Consider the following 15,428-nt stretch of genomic DNA (forward strand, 5'->3'; position numbering starts at 1 on the left):
CCATGACGGGGAACCTATGGCACACATCTACGGGACCGTCTACTGCCGGCCTCTATCTCCCATCGTCCGGTACGTTCCCACAGAGAGGGACTCCTCAGGGTGCCGTCAGCCAAACAGTGTCGACTGGCGGCCCCCAGGGGGAAGGCCTTCTCTGTGGGGGCTCCGACCCTGTGGAACGAACTTCCCCTCGGACTTCGACAATTACCTGACCTTAGGACCTTTCGCCGCGAACTTAAAACTTATTTATTTCGTATGGCTGGACTAGCCTGATTTTTATCTTTATTGGATGGGTTTTTAAAATTTTGTGATTTTATGGGGGAGTATGTTTTTTAACATTTGGGCATTTAAATTAGTTTTTTAAGGGATGTTTTTAATTATTGTATGTATTTGTATTTTATCTGCCTGTTCACCGCCCGGAGTCCTTCGGGAGAAGGGCGGTATACAAATTAAAATATTATTATTATTATTATTATTATTATTATTATTAGGTGGCACATGGAACTATTTCTGCCGGCATGCGAGCCATTACCCTAGATCAGCTCCACTGTGCATATACACCTCCTGCTAGCCAGCTGATTTTTGAGCCTCTGCCACGCATGCAGGAGATGCGCATACATGGCCACGCTGCCCCTCACCTCCCAGGAGTCTCCACATGGCCCATTTTGGATTTCAAGTAAGTACAGGGCTCATGCAAAGGCTCTGGGAGGGTGAAAAACAGGCCTACCAGAAGTCTGGAAGTGGGCTGTTTATGGCCTCCAGAGGGCTGGGTGGGTGTTTTTGCCCTCCTGGAGGCTCCAGGAAAGCCTCCAGACCCTCCAGAGTCTACAGAGGGCGAAAAATGGGCCTACCAAAGGCTTCAGGGAGGCCTGCTAGACCTAAAAGGGGCACAGGGGGGGTCACATATGCGGGGGTGGAGGAGCGGGGGGGTCGCATGCACCTGCGTGGGTGGGGGGACGGGACAGCATTGGGGATTGTGCGCACATGTGCAGGGGAGCTGGGCATGCGGGGGCATTACATTATGGGTGTGGGCATGCGCTAGTGCACTATAATGCACGCATACTCGCTTTTTGGCGCCCGAGGAAAAAAAGGTTCTCCATCACTGACCTAGAGCCTATGACAGGTTTCTATGTGGCTCTCAATCTATTTCTGAACTGCTGCTAATTTCTGGTCAAACGAACAAACACACAATTTTATGATTTGATAGCTTAGCCAAATTGTAGGTGAGAGACTTAATTTATGAAAAAAGTGAATGACCATCTTTTTTTTTGTTTTTGTTTACATTTATACCCCGCCCTTCTCCGAAGACTCAGAGCGGCTTACAGTGTATAAGGCAATAGTCTCATTCTATTTGTATATTTTTACAAAGTCAACTTATTGCCCCCCCAACAATCTGGGTCCTCATTTTACCTACCTTATAAAGGATGGAAGGCTGAGTCAACCTTGGGCCGGGCTCGAACCTGCAGTAATTGCAGGCTACTGTGTTCTGAATAACAGGCTTTTACCAGCGTGAGCTAAACCGGCCCTTCTTCTGCTTTGATCACACATACATAAGTGCCGTGGTGGCGCAGTGGTTGGGGGTGCAGTACTGCAGGCTAATTTTGCTGACTGCCGGCTGACTGACTGCAATTTGGCAATTTGAATCTCACCAGATTCAAGGCTGACTCAGCCTTCCACCCTTCCAAGGTCAGTAAAATGAGGACCCAGATTACACTATGTTAGCAATAGTCTTCATCCATTTGTATATTATATACAAAGTCAACTTATTGCCCCCAACAATCTGGGTCCTCATTTTACCTACCTTATAAAGGATGGAAGGCTGAGTCAACCTTGGGCCTGGTGGGACTTGAACCTGCAGTAATTGCAATCAGCTGTGTTAATAACAGACTGTCTTAGCAGTCTGAGCCACCAGAGGCCCTAGGTTGTTAAAAATGTTTTTAAAAGGTAAAAAAAAGATTGTGCACCACAGCTGATCACCCCCCCCCGCGCTGTTCTACTTACCCCATACCTCCTTTTGGCATGCACTGCGCACACACGTGCACCTCAGATTTCATGCGTGGTGCGCACTGCGTATGCACAGACAGGGAACCAGTAGTAAACTGGTTCAGATTTCACACTGCTCCAATCCAACCTATCCGTTTCAAAGTCCTCAACAGAGTTATGATCTTGCTCTGCTGTTGCAGTGCTCTCTAGCCTGGCCAATGATGAGATGGCTGCAACTGGTTTAAAAGGGGAGGGGTCTGTTGGGAATGGTATTGAGGAAGTAGATTCAGTTCAGTGATCAATAGGTCTGCCTTCAATTCATAACTATTCTTGAATTGTTATTGAATTGTTACAAGAATTGGCCTGATCACAATGAACTGTTCTTGTGTTCATTCCTGTATCTTGGGAAGGACAGGGAAAACTTGGAAATGAAACCCATGGGATAATGGTATATTAAGAGCTTCCTGTCCAGCTGACTTGCTTTATTATTGTTTTGTTTCTGAAGAAGATCAAAAAGTTCATCTCTTATATTTCACATCACCCCCAATCCCCCCTAATAAATTGTGGTGCATCCAGGAAAATACATCATTATTTCATACCTTCAGTGCTTCCCATACTATTTGTCATAAGTCTTCCAAAGACTGAGACGCTCTCCGGGTCTCCCGGTGAAGAACATATCTGTACAATCTTGAGTTCTCCAAGCCAATGCCAGTTAAATTTCCTATTTGGCTATTACAAGTTTGGAGAAGATTACTAGACTAGAAATGTTGCATTCCAGAAAATCTCTGTGGAACATTTTGTTCAGTACCGTGTGCGTGCAAGACACATTTTTAAGTAATTACATCATGTAATTCAAAACCCAGTCTGATAAGCAGAGTGATGACATAACCTGCCAATTCCTGAAAAAGTATCAAACTCTTTGTGTGGAAAAATAATCCTGGGTTGCTTCTATGACTGCAAATGGTTTGAGAGAGGTTCCAAGAAAGCATGCGCCACAAAAGAGAGGATGCTTCAAATGGTAAGATCAGTTGAACAGGAAACACTAATGCAACAGTGAGACAGATGTAGAGACCGAAAGTAAAGGGGGCTGAAAGAAATATAAGGAATGGAATTCTGCAACTCAGGAAAGTGCCATGAAGTTATATAGCATGGCATACACTTGAATAAATAACAGAAAAAGAACATCAACCCAAGGCTGAAGGATAGCCTTCCCGAAACTGTAGTACAATTCCAGTTCTAATTCAGGCAATGGGAGTTGCAGTTCAGTGCATCTGTAAGATCACAAAAGGCAACGTACAATTAATTAGATTCTCCAGAAATAAATAAATAATTTTGGCAATTTGAACGCCAGAATTGAATGTAAGCATTCAGATTGACTCATTGATTTTCGTGAGGTTTACCATTCCTTGTGCAGTATGTATGCATATATGATATAGGTTATCGTTACACATTTCTGACAAAACATCAAACTGCATTATTTCTCAAAATAAGATCTATGATGAACCCTAAGAAGCAAGATGCTTTAATTCTGCTACAGTGTTGCCAAAGCCAAATAAAATCCATCCGCTGTTCTAAGCTCCAGCCAACATAATTGTTGGTAGAACAACTCCAAGCATCTCTAGATGAACTTGATCTACAGCTGCTTTAGGGCCAGTTTTAGTTGCTCTGATGGATGGTCTAGCAGAGGGTACAATTCGGTAATTTGTCTCTGCTGTGCTTGCATATATTTCAACATCTTCTGATACCATCTGGACCACTTTCAAAAATTGATAGTTGTGAACACTTGCGGTTTTATTCCTATCATTCGGGTAGGTTTGAGATAGGCAAACTGGGGAATTACTGTTTTTTTTCTCAGCTTTCACCTTATGGGATGCTACAATGTTCTATTCTATCTCTGTGTTAACTGATATGGCCCATGGACCAATTATCAGGATCTGAATGCCATATTTAAACATACACCCAGTCTACACCTGCACCTATTTCACCATTCCATTTTCATAAGATTAAGCCAACACTTTCATGAGCTTCTGATGAGACTGGGTAATAAGACAAAAAATAACAACTATAATCAAAAGATCAGCAATTACAAACCTCGAATTGCACACTACAGGCAGAATCTTCACATTCAGTTGAATCAGAAACATTTCTAACAATCCATCAATGGAGATGCTGCACTGAACCAGTCAACACCTGCCAGAGGAAAAAAAAAACCAGTGCATTCTGGGTACAGCTCTGGGACAACCCAAAGAAATACAACAAGAAGTTTGGATAAAGGAAGTGGATAAGAATTTTTTTAAATGAGTGAACTTGCAATAACAGCAGAAATGGTGGAGAAAGGGACAAGGGAAATCAAGAACTGGTCAATCTCATGGTTTTTGGTTGAAACATCAGTCTGGTCTACACCCATTTATTGCCAAGAAGTTTAACAACATACTGTAAAGAGGTGAAATTGAAGATTGGCTAACATCTGGTTAAACTTATCAGGTAATGAAGGGGCTAATTATCTGCTTATCAACAACTTTCAATGTACAATCCTGTATTTATCTGCTGTGTCACTAGACTCAAGGAGGCTTTCCTCAAAGCAGAACAAGAGCTATAATTAACCCGAATTTTAGCAATGCAGCTAGGACTGCAGCCACAACAGATGAAATTACAGCCCGCCCCCTCCCTCCCCCCCAATACAGCTCTGGTAGGAGCCCTGCGAGATAAAGAGCTATTTCCTTTAAAATAAACTTTATTTTTATGACCCATAGGTTACCCAGCTGTGTCTGTGTGACAGACTGTTACACAGCTAAGTCCGTCCACTTAGTCCATCCCAAGTTGGAAAATGGGTGGAAATGGTTTTGCCCGTTAACAGCTACAGACAGATACTCTGGGTGCCATCCTAGCATTCCAGCGATGAACTAACTAAAGCAGGCGTCTCCAACCTTGGCAGCTTTATGACTTGTGGACTTCAACACCCAGAATTCCTCAGCCAGCATGCGCTGGCTGAGGAATCCTGGGAATCAAAGTCCACAAGTCATAAAGTTGCCAAGGTTGGAGACCCCTGGACTAAAGTCACCATCATTCCCCCAACAGCTGATTTATCCCACTGTAACTAGAGAGGGAAGTCATACGGCTTACGGTCAACCCATCTCAATGGGGTCAGGCATTCAACTTGATGTTTACCTCACCAGAAAGTACTTCCCGGCAGCAGAGTGGACAGGAACCGTTCCCACGGCAAGGAAAAACAGTCTAGAGATCCTCCACTTCAGAAAAAAAAATTCACAACGGCAAACTGTTCTTATTAGCGAATTCTTCCACAGCGACCTCCCCCTCCCCACAAGCTCTGCAGGGACAAGAAGATTGCGCGTGGGCTACCCTGGACCAGAGAAAAGATGTGACTTGCCATCCTGCAGCCCCACGTGTCCCGAGCGTCTTTTTTTTTTTTTTTTTTGTCTCCAACACGCACTTTTTCCGTTTGGGTCTCGGCCAGACCGCCCGCGACCGCCCACGGTTGGGGGAAGAGAGGCAGGGGGGCCATGCCTAGGGGCAAAGAGTGACGTGGATGTCGCAAGCCGGTCGTTAAAAGGGGGGCTTTTCTGCTCCGGCTGTACAGTCGGAGCGCAGCTGTTGCGGGGCCCGAAGTGGGTGTTTTTTTCTAGGCAGGCTCTTTGCAAAGCGGGGGGAAAATGCAACCTTTACAGCAAAGCTGCCAGCCCGTCAGGCCGTTTAAGCAGAGGAAAAGTTTTGGTAAGCGGCGGGAAGTGGGCTTACTCTCCGCGCGTCGCGATTGCTTGGGAAATCAGGCTGGCGGCTTATTTTCCCACCCCCCGGATTCTGGAGGAAACCGCTAATCTCCGTGGGACGAACTGCTCCGGGATCAGGAACGGGGTTGCTGAAAACACAGCCGGGCGCTCGGCCTTTCCATCGCTCTTTGGGAGGGGAGAAAAGGAAAACGCCTCCAGGGATTTGACCTCCGTGGAGGCAGCTCGGCTTTGCAGGGCTGACCATCTGAAATCCGCTACCTGCTGCCTCGGGAGTCGAGGTTTTTCACCTCAACGCCCCCATTAAGTGAAAACTAATGGATCTCCTTGTCTTTTTTTCCCAGCTACCAGAGTGGAAGAAGTAGCAGGCATTCGTGGGAAGTTCCCGACAAAAGTTCCAGTAAGTTACTGGTTGCTTATTTGTACCCTATGACTATCATTAAGTGTTGTACCTTAGAATTCTTGATGAACGTATCTTTTCTTCTTTTATGTACACTGAGAGCATATGCACCAAAACAAATTCCTTGTGTGTCGACACTTGGTCAATAAAATTTTTTATTCTATTCTAAGCCTCTCTTCATTCCCTTCTCTTCTCTGTTAAATATCCCTAACATTTGCCTAATTTCTGGGGTGTGTTTTTTTTTTAAGTGTACCTGACTCAGGGCAGGTTTTCTTGGCCAGTGGTATCACTGACTTCATTACGTTCTGTAGATAACAAGAAGTCTGCTTAGGAGTGTCTCCTGCTGATAGTAGTAGATGCTTCCACTGGTAGCATGTCACATTGCTTTTAAACATGTTGTGCTTTCTTCTTTTTTGAATCAGGTAATTGTTGAAAGATATCAGAAAGAAAAATACCTCCCCCTGTTGGACAAAACAAAGTTTCTTGTACCACAAGAGTTAACTATGACACAATTTATAACCATCATTAGGTATGTAGCAAGCCACAGATAGGCTATTTATTATTTGTTGGCTGTCAGTGCTTCTCTGCGCACACCCCCTTGCCTGTCTATTTTTGCTTCTGAAAAAACTTGGGAACTTGGCAAGTAATATGGCTTCTGTTACCCAACACCTTTCTGTGACTTTTCTCCCATTGCTTTGATGAGGTTCAGTCCTTTGAGCCCTCTTGCAAAGTATTCCTCATTATTTGCACAAAGGTATGGTGAGAAAACTATGCTAGATTAATACAGTCCTGCCCCCCCCTCTGTTTTTTTTAAAAAAGACCTAGGCTGTTTCAACCATGTATTCAAGAAGAGCCTGATGCAACAAATGACCAAGGTTTAATTTTAAAAATTATGCAGTTATGCTTTAAATTTATTTCAATCTATTTTTATTCTCAGCTAGTTTTCCCCAGTCCTATGCAGTCCAGATATGTTCAGCTTTCAATTCCAATATTGACATTGGCCCAAAGTATAGGGAAAGTACTGCTTTAGGAAAAGCTGTCTTAAACGCATGTGCATATCTTGAAATAAACATTGACATTTTATTCTTTAGAATCCAGGATGTAACTATGCATTTTTGATTTGGAAAAATGGATTCTTTATTCATTCCATCTAGTAATTTACTTTTAAATTTTCCTTCATTTTTATGTGCTGGTGAGGGCATTTAAGAAGTATAAATCCAAAAAGCCTTCAGGTCTGTAGAATTAGTTGCATAACATTATTTTTATCTCAGCTCTACTGCTTCAAGAACTCTTTAAGCTCCTATGACTATTGTTGATCTCAAAATTGATTAAAATCTCTTATAACCAAATGAAATAAGGCAGTACATACAAAGTGAGATTACAGAAACTTGGAATGTTTATTAACTGCCATTTTCAAGGTTATAGGCTTATCCAATATGTGCTACCCAATAGAATTTCACAAATAGTGCTCAGAATATTTAATCTTCACTCATCCAATTCAGCCTACAAGAGTATAATCCTTGGATCCTTGGAATTATAAAAAATATTTAAAAGTTTTGATTAAGAGGTACGCTACATTATTACATAAGCAGTATGCTTATTGCTTTGTGGCTACATGAAAAAGTAGTGTGCATTTAAGCAGCAAAATAAAATTAGCTAAAATTAGTGTAAAATGTCAAGGAACTCCACCCTCAACCTCTCCTACTCTCTGCACTGTAGGAACAAGTTGAATTATCTTTGCTTTTTGTAAACTTCCTGTACTATCCTCACTATGGAATCTAAACCCCTAAATAAATGCCTTAAGGACAAGCAAGCTAAATAAATACCTTAGAGCCAATTTGGTGCAGTGGTTAAGGTGTCTGGCTAAAAACCAGGAGCCTGTGAGTTCTAGTTCTGGGTGGGTGGGTGGCTTTAGTGCCAGTTGCTGTCTAGGAAGGAGGCAGAAGCATACCACTTTTGAAAAAAACTTGACAAAAAACTGCAGGCAGTCACAAGGCGTCAAAACCGACTAGAAGGCACAAAAATAAATAAACAAATACTAATGTAAAAAAATGTTAAAAAGCTACACTAAACACTGTAAAGCTTATCCCAGAAAAATGGAATGCATACCTGTTCTTGGATAGTCTGGACCAGTGGTAGTCAACCTGGTCCCTACCGCCCACTAGTGGGCGTTCCAGCTTTCATGGTGGGCGGTAGGGGTTTTGTTCGATACTGAAGCACTTTCCTTTTTTTTAATTTAATTGACTTTTTAAAAATTTTCATAGCATTATTTAAAAACATTTTCATTAGGTTTTCATAAAATTCCTTGTGACAATTTAAATTTCTGAAAATATACTATTTGTATTGCCTGCGCATAAGTTTAGTTCACATTATGTAAGTGAAACTAAATGGCGCTATAGTTCGACCACAAAAAAAAGAGCCTCGTCTCAGAATAGCTCACGCATCTTCCCCCATACCACCCAGCTGTAACAGACAAGCAGAGCTGGTAGCCGGTGCTCCCCCCCCAAACCCAATCCACAATGCACGAGAGGCATGCACAGACGACGGTACACTTTATAAATCACCATTACTGTGGAACTGGTGGGTTGTTAGAAAATTTTACTCCTAACAGAGATACAAAAGTGGGCAGTAGGTATAAAAAGGTTGACTACCCCTGGTCAATGTAAAATGTAAAATGTAAAATCCATCTTCTTCCTTACCCCTTCTTTAAAGTACAATATGACGTTTTCTGGTGGCAACTTTGCACTTGACCATGTGTCTAGCTAATCTACTGTCTACCTACTATGAAGGAGTTTGCATATTTTAGAAAAATATCTGTTTTCTTTGTTAATCCAGAAGCAGAATGGCACTGAGTGCTACCCAAGCTTTCTACCTGCTGATAAACAACAAGAGTTTAGCCAGTATGTCTTTAACTTTGGCCGAAGTATACCGAGACTACAAAGATGAAGATGGATTTGTATACATGACATATGCTTCTCAGGAGATGTTTGGAGGTCTCCTAACTTCTTCCAAAGTAAAATGTAAGGAATATCTCTTAAAAAGATAAATCTTCGCGTGGTGACAGCGTGGCTGAACAGTGAGCTGTGCATCATTCAAATTACTTGAAGATGAAAGATGCTCTGTCTAATGTGGGCTTTTCTACAAAATTAATGGCCCAGGAGTTGGCAAGACCCAACTAAAGAACTGAGGAGTGGGATAAACCATCCCAAACAAATGACATGGACACACAGTTCCATAATTTGGCTCCTTGCCAGCTAAAGAACTTAGTGATATGCTTCAGTGTTACCCTTAAATCATGTATCTGCTTAAAAAATTGTTACCGTAATTGGAGATGAGTGAAAATGATGAAATTTTATAACTAAGTTAAATGACCTGGACACAAATTGTCTGCTTAACAGAGAATAACGTGCACTAGAGAGTAGCATGCTGTCATAGTTAGCTGAACATTGCAAGGCTGAGCCAACCCTGGCTTTTATATTGTCTGCTTTTATCAAAGCCATCTGCTTTCTTCCTCCAAGAGGAATATTGCTGATGAGTATCAGGGCACTTTAAATTTTACAGGACAATGTCTTTCCACAGACTAGAAGTCGCTCCCTTTACTGAATAGTGGCAACTACACAGAAGTGGCTTGTAGAATTGAGACTAATAGGGTGGAATATAATGGACTCTAATGCTGGGAAAGGTGGAAGGAAAGAGGACAACCAGCAACAAGGTAGATAGATTCAGTTACCGTAACAATGAGTGTACCAGGTTAGGAACAGAGTATCATAAAGAAAATCTGTATGGTCACCAAGAGTTGACAACTTGATGGCATGTAAATTATCAGTCCTTCAGAGAACATTATTGCACACACACATTCCTCAGATATCAATTGCTAAAAATTAGTGAGTTGTGTTGGGGATGGTGATGACTGTGTCAAGTAATGCAAGAACATAGCTGCTTAAGTAGGAACGCAAATTCCTATATGGCATCTCGCAATTGTTTAACTTGTATCTGACTAACACAGCGTTGGTGCTGAGGCAGCAACTCCAGAAGCTAGAACAGTAGCCTTATCACAAGGCTATGTTCTTGCCTTTTGAACTCTGTTCTGAGCTTTAACTTTGATTGAAGATAAGATTATAGTATAAAGATGAGCTGTGTGGATGAATATGCATGTGTAATTGTGTGTGTATGTGTGTGCTATAGAGTCATATGTTGTATTTCATAAAGTGCACCAGGATTACAAGCTACTTAGTCTAAAACCAGCTAATAAAATCATGTCTTTGAGACTCTTCTATCAATGCCATACTTAAGATAATTCTATCTCAGTAGAACTGACTTAAGGTTGCCCTCGGGTTAAAATCCTGCTGGTAGCCTCTCACTTTCCAAATGACTTGGAAATCTTGGAGAGTTTTGGAAGGAACAGCCTGCAGAGTTGCTGGCATTCAAACCAGAGAATGCTGTGAATTTTACCTCCAACATAGACAGGAAGACTGATATATATTTCATGGCTAAAATAGTGATTTTGAGAAGTCATTTGTTGTTAAGAAAAATGTTGTTCTGGTAAGACACAAAGCTTTATTTAATGGACAAGTTCCAGCTCACATGCAAAGACCCTAACCCAGGGATCCCCAATTCCCGGTCCCTGGACTGAAACCAGTCCATGGCATGCCAGTAATTGGGCTGTTCAAACAAGCGAAGCCTCATCCGTGGGATGCAGCAGCACTCAAAACCACACCCCCTCCAGTCCATGGAAGAACTTTTCTCCACAGAACCGGTCCATGGTGCCCAAAAGATTGGGGGCCGCTTCCCTAACCTAATTTAAGAACATCTTACCCAGTTATACTTGATGCTTTTTTGTGAAGTGAAATGGATCTATATCTGTTGAAAAAAATTAAAATGAAAACTCACATCAGTTATTTTAAACTATCTGTCCTTCAAAATTGTGTTTCTCTGGATATCCTTTATATATGCATAGTCCAACAACTTCTTGTGCATTTCTAAAAATGACATGCATTTTTGCTTTAACAAGATGACACAGTTTCATTAAAGTAGATGTTTTTGTCTATATTTATGGCTGCGCCTGCAGGAGGGGTGCACATTTTTATGTGTATTTTGTTAAATGCCTTTTTGTTACTTTGTGACACAAACTGCTTTTTGTTCAACTAAGAGAGCGTTTAGCCGTTATGGCATTTAAGACAGTATCTGTTTGGTAAGACCAACATTTATCATTAGAATTGCTGCAAGAATGTGTGTAAAATATGATGCCTCAGAGTAGCTAAAACATAATTGCCCCTGAAAGGATTTCTCACTTGCAAGTATGTTTTTCTTTCTTCTTTTTCTCGAAGAGAGTCAAATAGTAGGTTCAAGCTATTAAGTGTACTATTTTTGGAATGATTTGCTATTCTTTCTTGAGAGTAAAAGACTGAAATATTGTGGTTTCATTATGAAAAGAATGAACTGAAGAAAAATTAAACATGATATAACTAAAGAACTCTGGTCTGAAATGTCTTGAGATGCTAGATTCCCCAAAATGAAATGTACTGTATTAAATGTATTACAAGTTAATAGGTTCTAATGATACTTTAATAATTCGTTAAATATATATGCTGCTCCACTCGAGTTACTTTGGATGGTTTACAAATAGTTAACATTTAAAATAAGGATTTTCTCTCCCTCCCCCAAATAAAGATGGCAGAGATGACTAAGCGAGATGGGAACAATGGAAAAAAAGTATAGGTAGCAGAGAGGGTTCTTCAGTTATGGTTACCAAAGACCTGGTCAGTGAACCAGGTCTTCAGGGCCCTTTGAAACCCCAACAAAACAGAGGCTGAATGAATCTTGAGGGGAAATGACATTCTATACAAATTACATATGTCAAGCTAGCTGGGGTATTAAGGAATTGGACAATACAAATGGAATGTGAATGCATGCATGTCTTCTTAATAGAATAACAGAATAATAGACTTGGAAGGGACCTTAGAGATCTTCTAGTCCAACCCCCTGTTCAAACAGAAAACCCTATACCATTAGCAATGTATCTTTATATAATTTATATCCTTATAAGAAGGTAGGATTATATGCAGTTGAAAGAGCACTGTAGGCTTCCATATAACTAATTTCTCATAAACCATTGAAAGCAGAGTTCTTTAGGAGAACCTTTGAAATATGTAATGCTGCCATAAATTTGTTCATTTGTTTATTATGATTTGCTTTTGATTTCAATACTTTTATATATTTATATTTTTATTATTAGTGTTCCATAATAAATTACTATTATAATGTATTTGATGACTACATTGTAAACTGCTGGGAATTGGTACAGATGGGTGAAAATAAAATATTTTCAGGGATGGCCAATAACATGCTCTATATACAAGCACAACCCATCAGTAGCCAATATTATCAGGGGAAATATATTACTATATGTGAAACAACAGCATGGGAACTAGCTCTTCCAATTCTACTATAGATTACAAGACCAAACGAAAGGCTTTCAAATTCTCTCTTCTATATGCAAAATAGAATTAAATTGTACAGAGTGTGTTGGAGGAGGAGAGGAGACCGAAGTGATTTATTGTTTTAAAATAGAATCTGCAGGGAAAAAAATAGATTTTTTAGACACCATTTCAGTTTGTAGTAGGCTGTACATAGAGAGTTGTTAAATGAGGAAACAAAGAATGGTTGATTCCCTGTTTTTTTAAAAAAAACATAAAATTGAACTGTAATAGGAACTTTTTGAATACAGGTAATCCTTGACTTACAACCTTTCACTTAGTGACCAAAGTTGCAACAAGATCAAAGGAGCGAATGAGCACACCAGTGCATTTTTTTCCAGAGGAAATGCAGATAGCAAACAAATGGGATCCTTGGTTTTTGGGACACCGGCAGAATAGAATGTATTTTAATTTGAAATATGATTTATGATATATTTATGATAAAATCATAATATTCCTCAATAATATATTTAATTCTGCCCATGTCACAAAAGTAAACTACCTCAACCATATTCTCTCACTCTCTAATAAAGGAGAATATTTATAGCTCAGGACTCGCATGAGGGGGTCCTTGGTGCTAGTCACTGGTCTAATCTATCATTGATATTACCTAGTTTGGGTAATGAAACATCTGTAAGAAACAAGCAAGCTCAGAGAGCACCAGGGGCCCTTCTCTCACTTTCTTTTCATAGTCCTTCCATGCAAAAGATTACTGTTTTATTTTCCCCTCATTCAAGTACCTGCTATGATGAAGAAATTGCCTTAGAGATGACCCCCGTGGATTGATCAATGGGGCTATACTGTTTATACACCTTAGTACAGAATGAAACAGCAAGCAATTTAGCTACTGAGATTACTTCAGTTGGAAATGCAATGACCTTGATAGCTAGCCAAATATTTTTTGTAATGAGTCAGGTGGAAAAAGGAGTAGAAAACAGTTTCTAGAATAGCATAGATGAACTAAAAACAAGCCTCCAGAATCTGTTACATACCCTTTCTACGCTAAAGAACAAAAATCATGTCAACAGCTAATAGCAATAGTACATAGACTTATACTGACTCAGCCTTCCATCCTTCCGAGGTGGGTAAAAAGAGGACCCAGATGGTTGGGGGCAGTATGCTGACTCTGTAAACTGCTTAGAAAGGGCTGTAAAAGCACTGTGAAGTGGTATATAAGTCTAAGTGCTATTGCTATACCTCTTCACAGTGCTTTCCAGCTCTCTCTAAGCGGTTTACAATGTCAGCATACTGCCCCTAACCATCTGGGTCCTCATTTTACCGACCTGGGAAGGATGGAAGCTGATCAATCTTGAGCTGGTGAGACTTGAGCTGCCAAATGGCTTGCAGCCGGCAGTCAACAGAAGTACCCTGCATTACTGCATTCTAACTACTGCGCCACCAAGGCTCTTTCATATTTTGGGTAAACAACAGATGGGTACCGACAAACTTGTTTAAGGATGGGATCTAGAAATCTCATCGATAAAATATTTTCAGGCAGAGCTATGCTTTGTCAAAAATAATAATATTCAAGATGCATAACTGTGAAATAAGGACAGCTGAAGTTTATAGTTCTTTTGCAATAACTCCAGTATTAACTAAAGAGCACCTGAATCGTGATGCTGATGACTAGGCAATGTTTTCTTTTTTAATGCAAGAAATCCCACAAAGGAATTAAAACATAAAATAAAAATAAAAATATTAAATTCTTCCAAATACCTCAAAGGAAAGATGAAGCGGATGAAAATAATAAACATTCTGGACAAAAAAAAAGTGGAAAAGTCTAGAGAACAAGACAGGCAAGAGCTGCCCCAGAGGTCTGAGGCAGATTCAGGATGTGATGATTTGAAATCTGTGCTATTCTTGATGAATCAAATCCAAGAATCATTACAAAGTTTTGATGTATTTCTTACTACAGTAGTTACTGTATGGCACATTTTGCCTAAAGAGACTAACAACACTTCTTTGGCACTCAGCAACTTATTAAAACTGAATTAGTGTTCTTTAATTGCCTTAAGCCAATAACATAAACTCATGCAAAGGATTTTTTCCACTCCTTATCTTCATTGGCTATCTGATTTAAAAACATTGAAAGGGTTATTTACTCTCTAATTATTAACTCATACTGAGCGATAGTAAAATTCTCTTCACATAAAGTCGCTGAGCAGTTTTTTTTAGACAGAAAGCTATATTTGCCTACTGAAATATCTTACTGTCAAGGTTCTTCCATAACTTCTATTTATATACATATTCCTTCAAGCCTTCTGCACAGTCTAGAGAGAGCCAAAATTCCTGGAAATGGCAAACACTGGGCTCAAGGAAAAGCAAGCAACAGACCCACCAAGACTGCTTCTCTCAATGGGCTCTCTGCGCAGCAAGAGAATAACAAAATGCATTCAAAAGGAATGCTGAAAATATAGATTATGTTGTCCAAGGAGCAGATACTTTATATGCCAGCAACTTCTTTATTTATTTTAGGTTGTCCTCCTTCTCAGAAAGAAATTGAATGGAATATGAATCTCTAGATTTTCAAGAATTCAGCATAGTTCCTCCTCCAACTCATCCTACCTTTCCAAGTATACCCACAGAACCTGCTGCTATAGCAAACTCTCATTAAAATTTGTTTTAATGGTGAAGCAGGGATTCTAGATCTGATTAAAAGTTCTGATTGACACTGTGTTACCCAAGCTATCTTATTTTTGGTACGCTTATTTGGATAACTCACCTGGAAAAATAGTAGGGATGGAAACTTAGACAGACAAACTTAACAAGTTAACAACTTAACATGTTAAGATGACATGCTGTGTTAGATTGTTTCTGAATCTAGTG

General features: G+C 40.2%; 1 protein-coding gene and 1 long non-coding RNA gene across 3 annotated transcripts; one reads left to right on the forward strand and one right to left on the reverse strand.

Annotated features, from left to right (window-relative positions):
* Positions 1-2,249: 2,249 nt before the first annotated feature.
* LOC131189547 (uncharacterized) lies at positions 2,250-5,280 on the reverse strand. 2 transcript variants are annotated; one of them, XR_009153070.1, is made up of 3 exons: positions 5,154-5,280; positions 4,072-4,170; positions 2,250-3,251 (listed from the first exon to the last, which is right to left on the reverse strand). It is a non-coding gene; the product is annotated as an uncharacterized LOC131189547 (long non-coding RNA). The 2 variants fall into 2 exon arrangements; XR_009153069.1 differs by having other exon boundaries at positions 5,149-5,272.
* MAP1LC3C (microtubule associated protein 1 light chain 3 gamma) lies at positions 5,188-12,391 on the forward strand. Its single transcript, XM_058165696.1, has 4 exons — positions 5,188-5,712; positions 6,071-6,126; positions 6,549-6,655; positions 8,962-12,391. Exons 1-4 carry the CDS (start codon positions 5,652-5,654, stop codon positions 9,170-9,172), a joined length of 435 nt encoding a protein of 144 aa, XP_058021679.1. The 5' UTR covers positions 5,188-5,651; the 3' UTR covers positions 9,173-12,391.
* Positions 12,392-15,428: the final 3,037 nt, after the last annotated feature.

This window comes from Ahaetulla prasina, chromosome 1, assembly GCF_028640845.1.
Source record: "Ahaetulla prasina isolate Xishuangbanna chromosome 1, ASM2864084v1, whole genome shotgun sequence".
NCBI classification, from domain to species: Eukaryota; Metazoa; Chordata; class Lepidosauria; order Squamata; family Colubridae; genus Ahaetulla; species Ahaetulla prasina.